The sequence below is a fragment of the Palaemon carinicauda genome, chromosome 32 (assembly GCF_036898095.1).
Source record: "Palaemon carinicauda isolate YSFRI2023 chromosome 32, ASM3689809v2, whole genome shotgun sequence".
Taxonomy (NCBI): Eukaryota; Metazoa; Arthropoda; class Malacostraca; order Decapoda; family Palaemonidae; genus Palaemon; species Palaemon carinicauda.
This window is the reverse complement of record NC_090756.1, coordinates 21,452,965-21,475,464: the sequence shown is the minus strand read 5'-3', so window position 1 is coordinate 21,475,464 and position 22,500 is coordinate 21,452,965. Positions and strand designations below refer to the sequence as shown.

The 22,500-nt window shown below is 36.6% G+C and overlaps 2 protein-coding genes across 4 annotated transcripts in view; both read right to left on the bottom strand.

Moving 5' to 3' along the window:
* Positions 1-969: 969 nt before the first annotated feature.
* Positions 970-16,311, bottom strand: LOC137625726 (ovochymase-like). Its single transcript, XM_068356621.1, has 14 exons — positions 15,962-16,311; positions 14,562-15,220; positions 14,108-14,232; positions 13,152-13,264; positions 12,532-12,656; positions 11,960-12,090; positions 10,734-10,803; positions 8,434-8,527; positions 7,751-7,860; positions 7,122-7,297; positions 3,014-3,139; positions 2,810-2,905; positions 2,109-2,242; positions 970-1,312 (listed from the first exon to the last, which is right to left on the bottom strand). Exons 1-14 carry the CDS (start codon positions 16,061-16,063, stop codon positions 1,130-1,132), a joined length of 2,244 nt encoding a protein of 747 aa, XP_068212722.1. The 5' UTR covers positions 16,064-16,311; the 3' UTR covers positions 970-1,129.
* Positions 16,312-18,587: 2,276 nt separating this feature from the next.
* The window catches only part of LOC137625315 (uncharacterized), a 13,761-nt gene continuing 9,848 nt past the window's right edge, over positions 18,588-22,500 (bottom strand). For all 3 annotated transcript variants that reach the window (XM_068356146.1, XM_068356144.1, XM_068356145.1), the window contains exons 8-9: positions 22,260-22,457; positions 18,588-21,534 (exon numbers count right to left, since the gene is read on the bottom strand). In XM_068356146.1, the coding sequence (XP_068212247.1) occupies positions 20,934-21,534; positions 22,260-22,457 (799 nt within the window). In that variant the 3' untranslated portion in view covers positions 18,588-20,933. The remainder of the gene's footprint in view (positions 21,535-22,259; positions 22,458-22,500) is intronic.

The window sequence follows — 22,500 nt, the reverse complement described above, 5'->3', positions numbered from 1 at the left end:
TGTACTAGAATGAATTTATTAATTACTTTCCTTAATGAGCCATTATTTATTTGACCATATTTTGCTATTTAAAGAGAAATTGGTCAATATATTAACCACTCTCGCTATTTCTGGCCAAAATAGCTAAATAATTAGCTATTCTTTCCATTTATAGAAAATATAGCCAATTAATTTACCAATCTCACTATTCATAGTAAGAATAGCCAATTGAATAACCATTCTCGCTATGAAAAAGGAAAACAGCCAATTAAATAACCGTTCTCGGTATGAAAAGGAAAAATAGCCAATTAATCAGCCAATCTCACATAGTAAAATAGCCAATTGATCATCCAATCTCACATAGTACAAATAGCCAATTAATCAGAAAATCTCACTATTCATAGTAAAAATAACCAATTAATCAATCTCACTATTCATAGTAAAAATAATCAATTAATCAGCCAATCTCACCTAGTAAAATAGCCAATTAATCAGCTAATCTCACTATTCATAGTAAAAACAGCCAATTAATTAATCTCAGTATTCATAGTAAAAATAGCCACTTAATCAGCCAATCTCACATAGTTAAAATAGCCAATTAATCAGTCATTCTCACTATTCATAATAAAAATAGCCAAATAATAAGCCAATATCACTATTCATAATAATAATAGCCAATTAATCAGTCAATCTCACTATTCATAGTAAAAATAGCCAATTAATCAAATTCACTATTTATGATAATAATAGCCAATTAATCAGCCAATCTCACGTAGTAAAATAGCCAATTAATCACCCAATCTCACTATTTATGATAATAATAGCCAATTAATCACCCAATCTCACTATTTATGATAATAATAGCCAATTAATCAGCCAATCTCACCTAGTAAAATAGCCAATTAATCACCCAATCTCACTATTTATGATAATAATAGCCAATTAATCACCCAATCTCACTATTTATGATAATAATAGCCAATTAATCAGCCAATCTCACCTAGTAAAATAGCCAATTAATCAGCCAATCTCACCTAGTAAAATAGCCAATTAATCACCCAATCTCACTTTTCCTAGTAAAAATAGCCAAATAATCTAGCCAGTTTCTCTATTTCCAGCCGAGTGTCGAACTGAGGTCGAACTCACAGCCTTAATAGTACTCAGTGAAGTCGACGCCAGTCACGAACTGTATCCAGTCCACGAAGACGGGGAGGAGAACGTTTCCAGAGGGGTAGCCCACCTCGCAGCCATAGGCTGCCCCAAAGGCGAGAACCCCGAGTTGGATCCACCTGCCGTCGACCATCTGCATTTGGGCAGGTGAGCCGCTGTCGCCCTGTTGGAAAAAGAAGAATATATATTGTATATATATTTATATATATATGTATATACATATATATATATATATATATATATATATATATATATATATATATATATATATATATATATATATATATGTATATATATATATATATATATGTGTGTGTGTGTGTACATTTGCCACGTATGTTTTTATCATGTATTGATCGTATATACAGTATATATATATATATATATATATATATATATATATATATATATATATATATATATATATATATGTATATATATATATATATGTTTATATATATGTATATTATTTGTTTATATATATATATGTACATATATGAATACTATATATATATATATATATATGTATATATATATATATATATATATATATATATATATATATATATATATATATATATATATATATACAATACCTATATATATATTATATATATATATATATATATATATATATATATATATATATATATATGTATATATATATGTATATATACTACATATATAAATTATATGCTGTATATATATGTGTATATATATTTACAGTATATATATATATATATATATATATATATATATATATATATATATATATAAATTATATATATATACATATACATATATATATATATATATATATATATATATATATATATATATATATATATACATATATAGCGCCAACAACTAAAGAATACAGTGAACAGAAAAGAATCCAGCCTATTCCAAAAGTACAGACCTAAAGATATACAAACAGCAGACACCCCCCCCCCCCATACCTGACACGGCCCGTGACCTCCGTCTCCCGAAGTGCACATCATAGTGTCCGTCATGACGCCGTAGTAGTAATCGCATTCCTCGTTGGGCAGGACTGTGACGGTCACGCCCCTGAGAGTTTGTGACACTTGGGCGTCTTTGGGGGGAGGAAAGGGAAGTTGTTATTATTATTATTATTATTATTATTATTATTATTATTATTATTATTATTATTATTATTATTATTATTATTATTATTATTTTAATTATTATTGTTATTTTTATTAGTATATTTATTATTATTATTATCATTTTGATTATTATTATTATTATTCATAGTATAATCATTATTATTTTATTATCATTATTATTATTATCAAAATTATTATTATCATTATTTTTATTATTATTATTATTATTATCATTATTATTAATTGCTAAGCCACAACCCTAGTTGGAAAAGCAGGATGCTATAAGCCCAGTGGGTCCAAAAGGAAAAAAAATAGCCCAGTGAGGAAAGGAAACAAGGAAAAAAATAAGTATTTTAAGAACAGTAACAGTAATAAGTGAGACATTTTAAATGATTGATTTTGATTAGATTTGGGAGGAAGATATAAAAATTAGTGGTGGAAAAACAAGGAAAATGGGATAGGGTTGGATAGGCAGAGGTGAATATTAATGTACAACAACAACAACAACAACAACAACAACAATAACAACATACCGTCATTAATGGTGCCCCATCCAAAGATGGAGACATTTCGCCCATTTAAGTTTTCATGGATGATCTTGTGAGACAGAGGAACTTCTGTTGTAGCGCCTGCAAGAGTCAGATACATTCAATGATTGAATGACAATATAAAAGAAAAAAAAGCGTGAATCGCATCTGTCCATGTACAGTCCGCAGAAAAGCTATGGGCAAACTTACCCTGTCGAGATTGACGACCAACTGGGGCCGGGGTCGATGTACCGGAGCCTTCGTTCACTTGCCTGGGCAGCAGGTTCAGTAGATCCAGGTAACCGGCTGGAGGCATGCAGATAGGCGCGATGTATTCTGGAGATTAGTCAAATGAGGGTTGTTAGTCCAGATCGGGAAGTTGTGGTCAGTCAAATTGAGGTTATAAGTCCAGATAGTGAAGTATTCTTTGTGCGAGTCAAATTAAGGTTATAAGTCCAGATAGTGAAGTATTCTTTGTGTGAGTCAAATTAAGGTTATAAGTCCAGATAGTGAAGTATTCTTTGTGTGAGTCAAATTAAGGTTATAAGTCCAGATAGTGAAGTATTCTTTGTGTGAGTCAAATTAAGGTTATAAGTCCAGATAGTGAAGTATTCTTTGTGTGAGTCAAATTGAGGTTATAAGTCCAGATAGTGAAGTATTCTTTGTGTGAGTCAAATTGAGGTTGTAAGTCCAGATAGTGAAGTATTCTTTGTGTGAGTCAAATTAAGGTTATAAGTCCAGATAGTGAAGTATTCTTTGTGTGAGTCAAATTAAGGTTGTAAGTCCAGATAGTGAAGTATTCTTTGTGTGAGTCAAATTAAGGTTGTAAGTCCAGATAGTGAAGTATTCTTTGTGTGAGTCAAATTAAGGTTGTAAGTCCAGATAGTGAAGTATTCTTTGTGTGAGTCAAATTAAGGTTATAAGTCCAGATAGTGAAGTATTCTTTGTGTGAGTCGAATGAACGTTATTAGTCCAGATCGTGAAGTTCTGTGTTCAGTCAAATTGAGGTTATAAGTCCAAATAGTGAAGTATTCTTTGTGTGAGTCAAATTAAGGTTATAAGTCCAGATAGTGAAGTATTCTTTGTGTGAGTCAAATTAAGGTTATAAGTCCAGATAGTGAAGTATTCTTTGTGTGAGTCAAATTAAGGTTATAAGTCCAGATAGTGAACTATTCTTTGTGTTAGTCAAATGAGAGTTATTAGTCCAAATTGTGAAGTATTCTTTGTGTGAGTCAAATTAAGGTTATAAGTCTAGATAGTGAAGTATTCTTTGTGTGAGTCAAATTAAGGTTATAAGTCCAGATAGTGAAGTATTCTTTGTGTGAGTCAAATTAAGGTTATAAGTCCAGATAGTGAAGTATTCTTTGTGTGAGTCAAATTAAGGTTATAAGTCCAGATAGTGAAGTATTCTTTGTGTGAGTCAAATTAAGGTTATAAGTCCAGATAGTGAAGTATTCTTTGTGTGAGTCAAATTAAGGTTATAAGTCCAGATAGTGAAATATTCTTTGTGTGAGTCAAATTAAGGTTATAAGTCCAAATAGTGAAGTATTCTTTGTGTGAGTCAAATTAAGGTTATAAGTCCAGATAGTGAAATATTCTTTGTGTGAGCCAAATGAGAGATATTAGTCCAGATTGTGAAGTTGTGTAGTCAGTCAAATTGAGGTTATAAGTCCAGATAGTGAAGTATTCTTTGTGTGAGTCAAATTAAGGTTATAAGTCCAGATAGTGAAGTATTCTTTGTGTGAGTCAAATTAAGGTTATAAGTCCAAATAGTGAAGTATTCTTTGTGTGAGTCAAATTAAGGTTATAAGTCCAGATAGTGAAATATTCTTTGTGTGAGTCAAATTAAGGTTATAAGTCCAAATAGTGAAGTATTCTTTGTGTGAGTCAAATTAAGGTTATAAGTCCAGATAGTGAAGTATTCTTTGTGTGAGTCAAATTAAGGTTATAAGTCCAAATAGTGAAGTATTCTTTGTGTGAGTCAAATTAAGGTTATAAGTCCAGATAGTGAAGTATTCTTTGTGTGAGTCAAATTAAGGTTATAAGTCCAGATAGTGAAGTATTCTTTGTGTGAGTCAAATTAAGGTTATAAGTCCAGATAGTGAAATATTCTTTGTGTGAGCCAAATGAGAGATATTAGTCCAGATTGTGAAGTTGTGTAGTCAGTCAAATTGAGGTTATAAGTCCAGATAGTGAAGTATTCTTTGTGTTAGTCAAATGAGAGTTATTAGTCCAGATTGTGAAGTATTCTTTGTGTGAGTCAAATTAAGGTTATAAGTCTAGATAGTGAAGTATTCTTTGTGTGAGTCAAATTAAGGTTTTAAGTACAGATCGTGAAGTATTTTTTTGTTAGTCAAATGAGAGTTATTAGTCCAGATTGTGAAAGTTGTGTAGTCAGTCAAATGAGGATTATTAGTCCAGATCGTGAAGTTGTGTGGCCAGTCAAATTAAGGTTATAAGTCCAGATCGTGAATTATTCTTTCTGTTATTTTTTATAATATTTTTATATATACACATTAACAAAATTAGTTCATGATTATATAAAAATATTGTCATCAATCGTTATTTGGTATGTTGTGAATTAAGTTATTACAAACTTGTATAACTTAGTGTTAAGCATTTCTAAAGAGAATTTTATCAATTTTTTTAGCAAACTAGACATAAAAAATACCCATAAATAAATACCCATATGTGTAAAAGAAACACTTCTAAAGAATAAAAAAAAAATTACTAAAATAGAGGTTAGTATTAGGGTTATGGTGGTCTATGCGGTAACGTCCCTGACCGGTAAATGCCAGGGTGTTACAGTCCCGCTCGAACTCGTTAGTTTCTTTGGTCGCTGCAACCTTACCATCCTTGTGAGCTAAGGATGGGGATTTTGGGGAGCCTATAGATCTATCTGCTGAGTGATCAGCAGCCATTGTCTGGGCCTCCTTGGTCCTGGCTTGAAAGAGAGGAGTATTGGGCGCTGATCATAATATATATATGGTCAGTCTCTAGGGCATTGTCCTGCTTTATAGGGAAATGTCACTGTCCCTTGCCTCTGCCATTCATGATCAGTCTCTAGGGCATTGTCCTGCTTTATAGGGAAATGTCACTGTCCCTTGCCTCTGCCATTCATGATCAGTCTCTAGGGCATTGTCCTGCTTTATAGGGAAATGTCACTGTCCCTTGCCTCTGCCATTCATGATCAGTCTCTAGGGCATTGTCCTGCTTTATAGGGAAATGTCACTGTCCCTTGCCTCTGCCATTCATGACCAGTCTCTAGGGCATTGTCCTGCTTTATAGGGAAATGTCACTGTCCCTTGCCTCTGCCATTCATGACCAGTCTCTAGGGCATTGTCCTGCTTTATAGGGAAATGTCACTGTCCCTTGCCTCTGCCATTCATGACCAGTCTCTAGGGCATTGTCCTGCTTTATAGGGAAATGTCACTGTCCCTTGCCTCTGCCATTCATGATCAGTCTCTAGGGCATTGTCCTGCTTTATAGGGAAATGTCACTGTCCCTTGCCTCTGCCATTCATGAGCGGCTTTTAAGCTTTTAGAATATTGCTCCACAGCCCGAAAACTGTTTTGGAACAGTTTTATTTCGTCGACCGAACCGTGTTAAATGGGTTACACCAGATGAAATTACGATCGAACCCTAACCCAATTACTTCTCGAATTCATCAGTTTCTTTGCTAATTATGGAATTCGAATTCTGTGGAAGTTTGTCAGCCCTTTGCAATTACCTTTTGCGAATGTTTCGTGAGAATTTTCGTTCATTTTACTATTATCATTATTACTAGCTAAGCTACAACCCTAGTTGGAAAAGCAAGATGCCATAAGCCCAAGGGCTCTAACAAGGAATATATCCCAGTGGAGAAAGGAAATAAGGAAATATACTACAAGAGAAGTATAAGAACAATGATAACATTGAAATAAATCTTTCATATATAATGAGGGTAATAGTAAAAATTATAATAATCTTTTTTCCAAATAAGCATTTGGTCCTATAATGAAGATGGCTCCAAAACAGATGAGATATTAACGTATGTATTCAGTTAATTGCGCGCATTGGAAACTTCATATGATTGCAAATATGCTCCCCAACAGCCCATTGATCCCACATACATAAACTGTGAGCCATCACTTTCCTGACTCATCTGTCACTATCATCCCAGAATGTTTCCATCTCCACCACCAAAGATCGTAAGGAACCATCATTTTCGCTAACCTATTGTCTTCTATTCTTTCCTCATGACCAAACCACCTCAAGATAGCTCCAAACACTTATACACTTTCATATTTAGTAACTAAGACCGAGTTCAAATTCTTACTATTAAAAGCCATTGTCTGAGGAAGCTTGGCCAGAGCCACATCGTTGTTGAGAGGCGACGGTACGTTGAAGTCAGGATGCACGTAGACAGCTTCGACTCGGAAGAATTTTTGGGAGGGCGTGAGAGTGTAGAGGTTGTGATCCCCGAGGAGTAAAGCGATTGTTTCCACATGCACACTAGGAACAAATGAACGATTAGGGAATATATATATATGGTCAAGTTATCAGGGGAAAAGGATAAAGGTTAGCAGTGCTGGGTGACTTTAATGCCAAGTAGTTGTGCTAGGTGACGGGAATGCAATTCACAACATTGGGTGGAGAATGTCATCATGAGGGTCTAGACCTGTAATTAATCAGATGAAGAGGATGTAGATCGGTTGTGCTGTAATGATATTTTAGATAGATAATGCCATCAGGGGAGTCTTGATCTGCTACTAATCTCATGGATAGGATAAAGACTGGCTGTGCTGGGTGATATGAATGTGATATTGGGTGTAGAGAAAATGGGAAGATTCTTGCAATTTCTTTTCTTAGTTTTATTGACGGAAAGATAAGATAATGATGATACGTTTATGTAGTAGATTACAATCAATGAGGGATATATCCTAATCAAAAAGTACAAATCATTACCTGACCAAGCAATGAGCCCCAGTCAGAATCCACTGATTGTGTATGACTGTCCCACCGCAGATGTGACAGTAATGCTCTAGGTCCTTTCCACACTCCTTCAAGACAGCTACCTGTAAAAATGGGTTTCTTTTGAGAGGGACAATTAAAGTATTCTGAATTTTCATTAACACTTTTATAGACGTTTACTGAATCAGTTGAGACAGGCTGTTGAATTTCCATTATTATTATTATTATTTTCATAAAAATGTTCACTGATTCAGTTGAGTCAGGCTGTTGAATTCCCATTGTTATTATTTTTATAAAGAGTTTACTGAACCAGCTCAGTCACCTTTCAAGAATACTGGGACAAGGCAGTCAGAGAAGTAAGGAGAATCCAAAATGAAAGAGACTTTAAACTAACCACTCGTCATTTTCATGGCTACTTTAATGCTAGAAATGTCTTGAAAATAGACATTTCAAGTAATGGCTACTCTTCTATTTACTCCAGGACTGATTTAGGAAATCTCTTCCCACGTCACTTTCATGGCTACTTTAACGCTAGAAATGTCTTGAAAATAGACATTTCAAGTAATGGCTACTCATTTTTACTCCAGGACTGATTTAGGAAATCTCTTCCATTGAAAGGATACTCTTACGTTATCACTGTCATGAAATGGCTTTCCTTAAATCGCCTTAATATTTACCATCCAAGGAAATTGGTGCTCCTGTATGTTGTGACCTCCAACAATCCTTGTGGAGACGACATTGCTGACACCACATTTCCCTGCCCATCCATCGCTGGGGAAATTTGGAAATGGAAGAGATATGTTACCAAAATATAATATTAGTAATGATTAATGAAATTTACAGAGATTCGTGGAGACAAACACGTTAACCCTTTTGCGCCCAAAGGACGTATTGGTACGTTTCACAAAACAATCCCTTCCCCCCCCCCATGGACGAACCGGTACGTCCCTGCAAAAAAACTGCTATTTATAATTTTTTTTGCGTATTTTTGATAATTTTTGAGAAACTTCAGGCATTTTCCAAGAGAATGAGACCAAAATTATGACGAAAATTATGGCTGTTAGAGCAATTTAAAAAATGTATATTGCAAAATGTGCTTGAAAAAGAATAACCCCTGGGGGTTAAGGGTTGGAAAGTTCCAAATTGCCTGGGGGTAAAAGGGTTAACTCTTAGGGGATAGAGTCTTGGAACCAAGGAATTTGTCTTATGGAATAGGAAAAGAATTTTGAAATACGAATAAAACTCAAAATCGGTCAACTTCATATGTTGAATATGTATTTACTGAAAATCTGAGACAAATTTTGGTACTGAATTTTTACTGAAATAGAAAAAAATATGGATGGTATTTCAAATGATGTTTATATAAAACATCTTTGATAATTACTGAAAATTTAAATCATGCTCATAAGCTAAATTTAACATCACATTTGATATTTAAAATCAGTATAATAACTATTGGTATTTACCTTGGTTTTAATTGCATAAATTTAACATCGTCTTAATCATTAATATTTCATTAATCAATGTAGATTTGAAATCTAACGCCATCCAAGTCAATAAAACTATAATCGTGTTAGTTATGGATATGTAACGTCATATCAACTACGTCAATTTAACATCATGGCTATTACTACACTGGATCCTCTCTGGTTACGGCTCATTTTATCCTTTGCCTACACGTGCACCAAATAGAACGGCCTATTCTTTACACATTCTCTTCTGTCCACATACACCTGATAACACTGAGGTTACCAAACAAGTCCTCTTCACCCAAGGAGTTAACTACTACACTGTAATTGTTCAGTGGCTACTTTCCTCTTGTGATGGCTGATGTGGTAACGTCCCTGACTGGGGTTCGATTCCCACTCAAGCTCGGTAGTTTCTCTGGTCGCTTCAACCTCATCATCCTTGTGAGCTAAAGATATGGGAGCCTATAGGTCTGTCTGCCGAGTCATCAGCAGGCATTTCCTGGCTCTCCTTGATCCTAGCTTAGGTGAAGAGGAGGCTTGGGCGTTGATAATATGTACAGTATATATGGTCAGTCTCTAGGGCATTGTCCGGCTCAATAGGGCAATGTCACTGTCCCTTGCCTCTGCCATTCATGAGCGGCCTTTCTTCTTCTTCTTTGTCTGCATCTTCTCCCACTTCTATGTGGGGTTGATGGTCACGAGCGGTCTTTAAAATCTTTAAAGGTTTAAAGGTCGCTCATGAATGGCAGAGGCAAGGGACAGCGATTAGCGATTAGGACAATGTCCTAGAGACTGACCATACATTATATGATCAGCGCCCAAGCCTCCTATCCACCCAAGCTATAGTCAATTTCTTTTAGCGATGCAGATTTGCACCGACTCGCAGCGGTGCCCTTTTAGCTCGGAAAAGTTTCCTGATCGCTGATTGGTTGGACAAGATAATTCTAACCAATCAGCGATCATGAAACTTTTCCGAGCTAAAAGGGCACTGCTGCGAGTCGGTGCATATCTGCCTCGATAAAAGAAATGGACTATAGGACCTGGGAGGGCCAGGTAGTGGCTGCTGATGACTCAACAGATAGACCTATAGGCTCCCCCAAACCCCCCAACCTTAGCTCACAAGGATGGTAAGGTTGCAGACACTAATGGCACTAACGAGTCTGAGCGGGACTCGAACCCCCGACTGGCAAACACCAGGCAGAGACGTTACCAATCAGGCCACAGCTTAAGGGTAGAAGAGACTCTGTGGCTATGGCAAATAGCTCTTCTAGAAGAAGCACACTCCAAAATCAATCCATTATGCCAGGGCCTCTGTGCCATGGCCTTCCACTATCTTTGATTAGAGTTCTCTTGTTTGAGGGAACACTCAGGCACACTACTTTATCCGATTCCATATTTCCTTTCCTCAATGGACTATCTTCCCTGTTGGAGTCCTTGGGCTTATAGCATCCTGCTTTTCCAATTAGGGTTGTAGCTTAGCAAGTAATAATAATAAAAAGGATTCTTACTCTCCTGGGCCTGTGCAGATGACTGTGTGTTGGGCTGCTGTTGAATTAACATGCACGATACCTTCGGCTCCTGTGGAGAAAAGATCATAAATAAACACGTTTATGAATTAATTTATTAAAGAAAGCTATTGCATTATTTTAGAAAGAATGCAGATAATAGGTAAAGTAATAAAGGGGGTTATAGGAATGATATTAATAATAATAAATGAAAGTTTAAATGTTTAGAATAATAGAAAAATATTTAGTGGCATATATATATATATATATATATATATATATATATATATATATATATATATATATATATATATCATCTCCTCCTACGGCTTTTGACGCCAAGGGCCTCGGTTTGATTTCACCAGACGTCTCTATCTTGTGTATATATATATATATATATATATATATATATATATATATATATATATATATATATATATATATATATATATGTATATATATGATAAATTTTGCACATTTAGACGTGTTTTTCATATTCAAATAAGCCATATAAATTTTTGATACATTAATGTCTGGATTCTCTTAACGACCTCGGGATCAGAGCCCCAGGCGAAATCACACAAAGACAAGAGCTTGTGACCGGCCGGGAATCGAACCCTGGTCGGCAAGCTTGTATAGACAGTGACTAAACCACTTGGCCAAGTGGTTTAGTCACTGTCTATACAAGCTTGCCGACCAGGGTTCGATTCCCGGCTGGTCACAAGCTCTTGTCTTTGTGTGATTTCGCCTGGGGCTCTGATCCCGAGGTCGTTAAAAGAATCCAGACATTAATGTATCAAAAACTTATATGGCTTATTTGAATATATATATATATATATATATATATATATATATATATATATATATATATATATATATATATATATATATATATACACCATGTATTCGTTTTCAAAAAAAATCAGCAAGGCGGAGAAATGCAAAATGTATATATAACCCATTTAAGAGCATGTGATATTAGCACATAATCATGATTACAAAGGACTACTTTACAGCAAGCCATTTGAAAAAGTACACAATCGACCATTAACCTACAAATACATAACCAGTACGGGTCCTGTTCAAAAAAAAAAAAAAAAAAAAAAAAAAAAAAGAACTGAATCACGTTCATGTCCTCACTTTAAAAGAACTACAAAAGAATCAAGATCAGAGTCAGTAACTTTTCAGGAGCGAAGCAAAATAAGAAGAAAAAGAGACAAGGTCAGTACCTGTTCCATCCGGGTTAAGCGCCCTGTAGCGGCACATGAAGCCTCTGTACCTGTAGGCGCTGTCTGTTTGGAACACGACGGTCATATTGCTGGAGTGAGAGAATGCTGTGATGGCCTTGTCTCCACAATACCTGCAATAAGTTAATATGATTATTCCTCAAGTAATTCCAACGATGGCACTACACCAAAACCTCGATTAATGCATACGTATAGTATTAGGTTATGGAATATATTCGATTAAATGCATACAAACTAAATGGGGTGCCTCTGCTTGAACGTTGATTAGATCCTAAGTTCAAGAATTCTTTCCAAATTGTATATGTCTTCCAGTATACACAAAGAATAGTTTGATCAAAGATGAATTCCTCTTTTATGCCTTTTTTTATACAATGAAAAAAACAGGAAGATTACGTTTCATTTGAACCCCTCAATGTCTTCTTTATGTAATGAAAGTTGCCAATCCCATTTCTATTTTTTTTTAATTGATCAATATGAATAAAAAAAACATCAGAAGTGCATTCTCACTTTTTGCAAATGATCAAAGTAAAGAGGAACACGTGAATAAAACTCACTTGGTTGTAGGTTCAACTTCTCCTCCATTGTCTGAAACTGACAAGAAGTCATTTTCACAGTCTTTATCTCCAGGTTGAATGGAGAAATCATTGCAGTCAAGTGCAACTGTGTAACCTGGTTCCAGCTGTTGAAAATAACAGAAGTGAAAACTCAAGTAAGGTACAGATGAGAGGTTGAAAGGTTAAAAGCGTCTGGTTTCAGTTCCAGTTTCATCAGAATAGATGTTCACCAGAATGTCAGCTGGGCAAGCCCAATTACCCTATCCTGGTGCCCAACCACAGCAGTGGCCTCCCCAGTAAACAGCTTAAACTCACGGTCCCGGGCTGGGATCGATCTTCTGCCATGCGAATGCTTGGCAAACACGTTAGCACTGTACTAGCCAGGAGGCTAGTACAGTTTAGTGGGGAGTAGATCAAAGGGAAGAAATGAAAACTGATTGGGCGAAATGACCACTCCTGCAAAGAACCTTAAGCTAAATCTACAGTGTACTACTCTAAGCATACTGTTTACATTACAGGATTATGTGGTACATACAATGCCAAAATACATAGTTGTGAACGTACTTTTGCACTTTATGAATACAATTACATAGCTTATTAAATGATGAAAGGCAACTTACAATGATCTTGTAAACACATCTGATGTTGTCTGGATAATTGAATGGGTAGTCAGGGGAGTTGATTATTCCACTCAGTCCGTTAAAAGTGCCTCCACAAATTGTTGCCGCGCGTTCTGAAAGTAGTTATTCTATGAAGAAATTTGTAATCTTTTGAAATTTATAAGTTATCATATTATTAGAAATTATTGTCGGTGGACTTATGGCACAATGTATGATACCAAGAGATCAATCTGTTATTCGATACATACAACTTATATCATACAAGGAAATTGCTCCATCATTCAATAGTCCAATAGGCTTAACACTATTACACTATATAATTATGATCAATTCAAGTTCAAAAGATTAACTAAAATGACATTTCAGTCTGCTGAAATATTTGTAATACGATCATCATTGCTGCGAACGAGACTAGTATTGCCTTCTAACTAATATGAGTGTTTTTGGATCAGGTTGTTAGCATAACTGAACCAACAGTATCAAGTAATTACTAGATATATATTGCAGTGTGCATCTCAAAAGAGTTGCATTGGGTTTTGATGGAATGGCCTAAATGTTTGTATCTAGAGCTTAGAAATTAAATCAGGCTCTAAAGATGGTAAGCTTCTCCTAATTACTGAACTATGAGGGTCCACTGGGTGTATATATATAAATATATATATATATATATATATATATATATATATATATATATATATATATATATATATATATATAGGAATAGAGCTAGATACAAAGATAGTGAATCTTTATGTGGATTCAGTTGTCCTCTTAAGTAATGAAAAGAACTGTACAATTCATCTCTGAACATCTCGGCTAGGAACAGAGTAGTCACCTTGAACAAGTCCTACATCATTTCTACAAATACTTTCACATTCATGCATATGAAATGAAATGAGATCCCCAAGATATGCTACGATTAAGAATGATAAAAATCGGAAATGAATCATGCTTACCAGCCTCAACAGGAGCCGGACTTTGCCTCAGACTCAGTGGTCGGGTGTCCATGACAACTCCTGGTTCTTCTTCGATAACCGGTGACTCTTTGTTATCGTTCGAGGACACGTCAAATACGGGAAACCTGGAGGATTAGTGTTTGTTTAGTTACCAACCTTCTCGAAGTTAGGTTATATAGCTTTGTGAGAACTGGCATCTTAACGGAAAATTGGTCTAGTATTTATTGACTGATAGTTAGCATTGATGCTAAGGAGAATAGGCTTGCTAGCATAATTCTTATACCACTAACTTTTTTATCTATATTTTTAAATATTCAATTTCATTACAGTTGTCTTTATTTTAAATAGGATTATGAATTATATTGATTTCATAAAATATTTATGACAAATGAAAATCCAGGATAGGATATTAAAGAGGTAATATGCATTATAAACTACTGTGGATGATCATTACTTGAATCTATGCAAGACATTGAGAATTGGGGTCCTCCTAGATGTGTTCCTTCGAGTCTTAGCCTTCAGTGGCATGATTGCGATTGGAACTTCATCTGGAGAAGGTCGTGGCCTCTTTTGCCTATCTTCCACTTCCATTTCTCCGGGAGTATTGTCTTCACCACCCTCAGCAGCGTCACCTTGCAGTCCTTCGTCCATTTTGCTCATAGGGATCTCTCCATCTAAGTTGTCTTTCAGTGGCATGATAGCAATTGGAAGTTCATCTGGAGAAGGACGTGGCCTCTTTTGTCTGTGTTCCATCTCTCCGGAAGTCGTGGCTTCAACACCCTCAGCAGCGTCGCCTTGTAGTCCTTCGTCCATTTTGCTCAGTGGAACCTCTCCATTTAAGTTGTCCTTCAGGGGCATGATGGCAATTGGAAGTTCGTCTGGAGAAGGACGTGGCCTCTTTTGTCTGTCTGTCTTCACAAACCCTTCTTCAGAAGGCATGTCTCCTGTTTCTTGTTCTAGGGTCATGGTCATGCCCTCTGAGTCGTCGAGTCCCATTTTCATAGGCATAGCACCAATAGGAAGCTCATCTGAGTCTGGCCGAAGTTGACTCTCCAAGACATCGCGATGCGATCTCAAGAGGTTGACCCTTTCTTCCTCAACTTCATCTTGGATCTGTATTATCAAAGCGTTGGAGAAACAAAACCAAACAAGGGATAAAAATGTAATTTAGATTATGTAGAGATGGACACAGTAATTGCTGTCACACCTTACTCTGAGAAACTGCCCTCTGTCACGCCTTTACTATGCGACGGGTTCCTGTTTATAGACCCACCCGCCCACCTCTGCCATCTCTCTATACTATCTGTCTGGTTTCTCACTGCGTAGTAAGGGTGTGATAGGGTACGCTTCCTCTGAGCAGCGTGAACCAGGAATTACTTTGTCCAACTGTATTTATTCCAGTTGCCTTAAAATAAATTTGAAATAACCAGACACGTCAAAGGCAATATGAAGATTATAAACTAAAGATAAAGACCAGAAAAAATACAATTTCTGTATGACCTAGCTTAATCTTGAAGTGTACTCGTGAGATATTCACTGCAATGCACATATTCTAAGATCCTAAGTATGGAAGTGGTCTTAAAATAAGTGAACAAAGTGTAGTCAAATGTTTGTTAAATGATAGAAGAATTAAAACCTAAATTGAGATGTTATATATAAATCATAAAAGTACTTATTTCTGGTGTCCCTTTAGCCTGGATATAAAAGACCCACTTTCCTGATTACGGGAGAACCACTGGTTTTGATCTAAGAAAGGGTAACTGGGAAAACTAAATTAGCCTCTCTCTACTTGAATAAATGATTGCCGTTATAGCTGCTAAAGATTGAAGCGCAATTGATTATTCACGTCCTTACCCAAGCCTCAATGTCATCCTGATTCACTTGCCCTCTCCGGAAGGCAGCAGATGATCTGCAGAAAGAACCAAGCAAGAAGAAGAGAGCTAGTCGACCCCACATGGCTTCAACCTTTCGGAGCTGGAGAGTGGATGTAGAAAACAAGTCCACCAGGGTTTATATCTGCTCTGGTAACCTTATAATTACACCAATTTAAGTGGCAGCTGTTTTGACACTAATGAGGTGATGAATTAGGAGTCTGTCGATGTAAATTTCGAAGGAAATTGATGGCGTCAGAGATTTCATTTCCTGTCTGTCAGTGCGATTGACTTTATTAGAAATCACTAAGGTATTGTACCTGAATTTTACAGGTAAACAGTAAGCTTATGTCAATAAAAGGAGAGAGCTTTGTTTTTCTTCATTGGAATGACTACTATCAAAGTGGTTTTGATAGTTTATTAGGAAGATTGTGTCCTTCTTTTATTCCGTTACTATAGATTGGCTAATATAGGAGTAAATTTGATTCACTCTTGTTATATATATATATATATATATATATATATATATATATATATATATATATATATATATATATATATATATATATGTGTGTGTGTGTGTGTGTGTGTGTATGTATGTATGTGTGTATCTATGTATGTGTTTACATACTTATGTGCATATATATCATTATATGAATAATTGCATATATGCACTGTATATTATATATATATATATATATATATATATATATATATATATATATATATATATATATATATATATATGTATATATATGTACCTATGTATATATATATATATATATATATATATATATATATATATATATATATATATATATATATATATATATATATCTATATTACTCAAAATTGGACCATATCAATGTAAACTGGAGCTTATATGACAGCATAATCGCTGTTATAGATGGACAAAAATTATAAAAATTATATATCTAAATGAAGAAAAGACTCCAAAGGGATAAGTGAAAGCAACAGCTACCCTTTTGAGCAATGAGAGAGAGGATACAGGGGACTTTAAAGTCGACGGAATCACATTATTATTTACTGAATTTGAAAAGACATTGGAAGAGATTTTATTGAGAATATGAGACAGATAACAAAAGGAATGAATAATAATACAGTTGTAGGAGATTTTGAGTAAAAATTAATTTATTTATGGTGTAAGATGAAGAGCCAGGACTTATCGCTGCTGGGAGGAAGGACGTTAGTGACTGGTACAGCGCATGACCATACGCTACCGTGGTCTAAGCGATGTCAGGCAGGGCAGTCGATCGGGACTATGGTCTACCCGAAAGCCAAAGCAAAGTCCTTCACAAAAAGAAGGCAAACGTGCTTACCCCATGCAAATGGGAAAAAGCTCGTTAATAGAAGAACAAGGAGGCATGTAATTAGATGGGGTTTTATTATTATTATTATTATTATTATTATTATTATTATTATTATTATTATTATTATTATTAATTGCTGATCTACAACCCTAGTTGAAAAAGCTGGATGCTATAAGCCCAGGGACTCCAACAGGGAAAATAGTCCAGTATGGAAAGGAAACAAAGAAAATAAAATATTTTAAGAACAGTAAAAGTAAAATGAATATCTCCTATACAAAGTATAAAAGCTTTAACAAAACAAGAGGAAGAGAAAGAAGATAGAAGTGTGCTTGAGTGTACCCTCAAGCAAGAGAACTCTAGCCCAAGATGGTTGAAGACCATGGTACATAAGCTATGGCACTACCCAAGAGTAGAGAACAATGGTTTGATTTTGGAGTGTCTTTCTCCTAGAGGAGCTGTTTACCATAGCTAAAGAGTCTCTTCTATCCTTACCAAGAGGAAAGTGAACACTGAACCATTACAGTGCAGTAGTTAACCCCTTGAGAGAAGAATTGATTATGGGGACTGAGGAGAATAAGTAAATAATAGACCAGACTATTCGGTGTATGTGTAGGCAAAGGGAAACTGAACCGTAACCCGAGAGAAGGATCCAATGTAGTAGTCTAGCCAGTCTATGAACCCAATATACGTGGTTTAGTGGAGGAAGATGCTTATGGTAGAGATAGCTGGAGAAGTATATAGTCAACCAGCCTTTAGGTTAGGGATATTGGTGGGGATAAAGTAGAATAGAGGAAAAAAAGGGCTATACATTTAGTGAATGTACACGTGGGAAACCCTATGTCAGAATTGAAAGGAAATCATAGTGTGAACAGAAAGCATTTGGAACAAAACAGTGTCTGGAATGGAGTGTGGAGTGGGTAGTGTTTACTGATGTGGCTAAAGTATTTGCCTTTTTTCTTTAAGTCTTTCCCTGTTGGAGGAAAATGTGTGTTGAAAATCTCTCTCTCTCTCTCTCTCTCTCTCTCTCTCTCTCTCTCTCTCTCTCTCTCTCTCTCTCTCTCTCTCTCTCTCTCTAACTTTGGAAACCATCACTTTGTTATGTTTTGATACATGACAAATTTCATACAGATTTTCACTCATAAAATCCGTTTATACTAAATTGTGATGTTGATAATTCTTATATTTTACCTTGAGGTCAGTTGTTAGAAAAAAACTCACGATATAGGTTTTTATTTTTTATTTTTCAAAATACAAAAATAATTCTTAAATCACTATATCCTTGTGTTATATTCATTACCAGTTATTTATTAATCTGTTTAAAGAACCGAGTAATAACTCATTTCTTTTATTTTTGAAATCACAATTTGAATTTTGGGCCAGTTTAGCTACTCGAGTTATGCATTCAAGTGTTTGAGCTCAAATATCATTTGATTTTTAATTATATTACCCACAAGGGTTGATTTAAAGTCGTTTTGACTATTACACTTTTTCTTATCGGTTTTATCACAGCAGTGTTTACAGAAACACCAACCTCTGTAACATAAACTCTGCTCTGTGCCATGAACTCTGCACTGTATCATCTGGTCTGTGCCATGAACTCTGCACTGTATCCTCTGCCCTGTGCCATGAACTCTGCACTGTAGCCTCTGCTCTGTGCCATGAACTCTGCACTGTATCCTCTGTTCTGTGCCATGAACTATGTTCTGTATCCTCTGTTCTGTGCCATGAACTCTGCACTGTATCATCTGGTCTGTGCCATGAACTCTGCACCGTATTCTCTGTTCTGTGCCATGAACTATGTTCTGTATCCTCTGTTCTGTGCCATGAACTCTGCACTGTATCCTCTGTTCTGTGCCATGAACTCTGTTCTGTATCCTCTGTTCTGTGCCATGAACTCTGCACTGTATCATCTACTCTGTGCCATGAACTCTGCACTGTATTCTCTGCTTTGTGATATGAACTCTGCACTGTATCCTCTGCCCTGTGCCATGAACTCTGCACTGTAGCCTCTGCTCTGTGCCATGAACTCTGCACTGTATCCTCTGCTCTGTGCCATGAACTCTGCACTGCATCCTCTTCTCAGTGCCATGAACTCTGCACTGTATTATCTGCTTTGTGACATGAGCTCTGCACTGTATCCTCTGCCCTGTGCCATGAACTCTGCACTGTATCATCTACTCTGTGCCATGAACTCTGCACTGTATTCTCTGATCTTTGCCATGAACTCCGCACTGTATCATCTACTCTGTGCCATGAACTCTGCACTGTATTCTCTGCTTTGTGATATGAACTCTGCACTGTATCCTCTGCCCTGTGCCATGAACTCTGCACTGTAGCCTCTGCTCTGTGCCATGAACTCTGCACTGTATCCTCTGCTTTGTGCCATGAACTCTGCACTGTATCCTCTTCTCAGTGCCATGAACTCTGCACTGTATTATCTGCTTTGTGACATGAGCTCTGCACTGTATCCTCTGCCCTGTGCCATGACCTCTGCACTGTATCCTCTGCTCTGTGCCATGAACTCTGCACTGTATCCTCTTCTCTGTGCCATGAACTCTGCACTGTATTCTCTGCTTTGTGACATGAGCTCTGCACTGTATCCTCTGATATGTGCCATGAACTTTGCACCGTATCCTCTGTTCTGTGCCATGAACTCTGTTCTGTATCATCTACTCTGTGCCATGAACTCTGCACTGTATCCCCTGCTCTGTGCTATGAACTCTGCACTGTAGCCTCTGCTTTGTGACATGAGCTTTGCACTGTATCCTCTGATCTGTACCATGAACTTTGCGCCGTATCCTCTGTTCTGTGCCATGAACTCTGTTCTGTATCATCTACTCTGTGCCATGAACTCTGCACTGTATCCCCTGCTCTGTGCTATGAACTCTGCACTGTAGCCTCTGCTCTATGCCATGAACTATGCACCGTATCCTCTGCTCTGTGCCATGAACTCTGCACTGTATCCCCTGCTCTGTGCTATGAACTCTGCACTGTATCATCTGCTCTGTGCCCTGAACTCTGCACTGTATCCCCTGCTCTGTGCTATGAACTCTGCACTGTAGCCTCTACTCTATGCCATGAACTATGCACCGTATCCTCTGCTCTGTGCCATGAACTCTGCACTGTATCCTCTGCTCTGCACCATACCCTAGTACCATATTTTTACCATAACCTTTCACAGTGATGGGTTTGATTTCTTTACTTTAAGATAATCACAAACGTTTGATTTTGTTTACACAGTTCATTTATTGATGAGAGGAATGTTTTCATTGACCTAACATTATAATCTTGGCTTTTTGTTTCCCTTATATCCAAAAAATTATTGTTCTGAGTTACTTAGCATATCAATAGTCTTCCACGTTCCATATATTTATAAATATCAATTGAAAAAAAAAATATATATATAGATGCATAGTTCTATTTTCTAAGGAAAAAATGGAAATCTGACGTCGAAGAACAGTGTAACAGTGTTCTTTGACAGACGACAATTGATATCTAAGTCTAAAGAGAGTTATAATTTTTCCTAATGGTTAAATATCCAAGAAACACGAATCTCATTTTTTTTGTGTCAATCATTTATTTATCGACCATTTGTCAGACACTTGCCACGAATAAGTATTTAAATCATAGAGGTATGAGCTGAAGTTTCTGCAAGACATCCTTAGTATTCGAGGCTACTTGCTCCTTGTAACGCCAGATTGTCGTATCTCGAACGAGAAATGGCCGATAGACTTCCTGGCACTCCGTCTGGTTTTCCCCTTGGCAATGATGCCTGTAGTGTGCAAGGTGTGCCTCGTCACCAGGGTAGAGGTTATACAGCTGGTGATCACGATCCACTGGCCCATCCAAGTTGAGAAGGGCGAAGTGAGCATGTAAACCTAGGGCCAAGGAGGTGTCATGGAACGCCTTAGTGTGAGACCGGGGCGGTGAGTACTTTACCGTGCGCACGACGTGACGCAGCATGTGCAAGTACTCTGGCAGCTCGGCCGTGGGCTCCTCTGCTTTATCGTCGAAGTAGTAAGTGCATCTTGCTAGGTAGGACGTCGGTTGTAGCCCCTGCTCTGAAGCTGTGGCCTTTGCAGCATCCAGCATCTCTGCCAGGAATGCATGAGAGACAGGGAAGATGAATTCGTCTATGTCCCACACTCCTACGAATCGATGAGTGCCAATGCTTCGAAGAAGACAGTCAGTGTAGGGAATGTTCTCGTCGGTGAAGAGTGTGTACCTGTTATACTATACCTATTAGTTACCTTTTATTATAAGAAAACACGTTTTTTGGAAAATAATCATGATAATGAATGATAATCAAGGGAAAATATGCATCAGAGAAATAAGGTAATTAAGCAGTTTTTAAGAGGAAAACAACTCATGTTGACTAACTATCATAAGAGACATACTAAACTGGGAAAACTAGGTCTTATCAATTTACGATTCCTGGGGTAAGGCGAGCTTCTAGAAAACAGGCTAGATATGCTCAACTTTCCACAGGAAACGAGGTGATTATTTATACAACCACTCTTAAAGAAAGTCTTTCAATTTATGAAACAGCTCATATATCCTGGAAATAGCTAAGGTTATATAACAAAATGTAATTTTCATATAGAGCTGCTCTTTTAGGACACTCAACACCTTATTATGAGGAAAACAACTCATGTTGACTAATTGTCATAAGAGACATACTAAACTGGGAAAACTAGGTCTTATCAATTTTCGATTCCTGGATTAAGGCAAGCTTCTAGAAAACAGGCTAGATGTGCTCAACTTTTCACTGGAAACAAGATGATTATTTATACAACTACTCTTAAAGAAAGTCTTTCAATTTATGAAACAGCTCATATACCCTGGAAATAGTTAAGGTTATATAACAAAATGTAATTTTCATATAGAGCTGCTCTTTTAGGACACTCAACACCTGATGTAAAGATCTCCTAATTGCAAAACACTTCTCACCTCTGAGTATCGAAGAGCAACCTGTACAGGTGTGGCAGCTGAGCTTGGGAGCCCGGATTGGCCCACGGATAGATGGACAGGAATCCTGATTTCTGGTAATGGTGCATCACTTTCTCCACGTTTGGATGGACGGAAACGTCGTACACTGTCAGGTGGTCTACACCCCAGGCCCTCAAGTTTTCAATCCATTCGACTAGCCTTTACAGAAGGTTAGAAATTTGTCAGACAGAGAAATATGGAT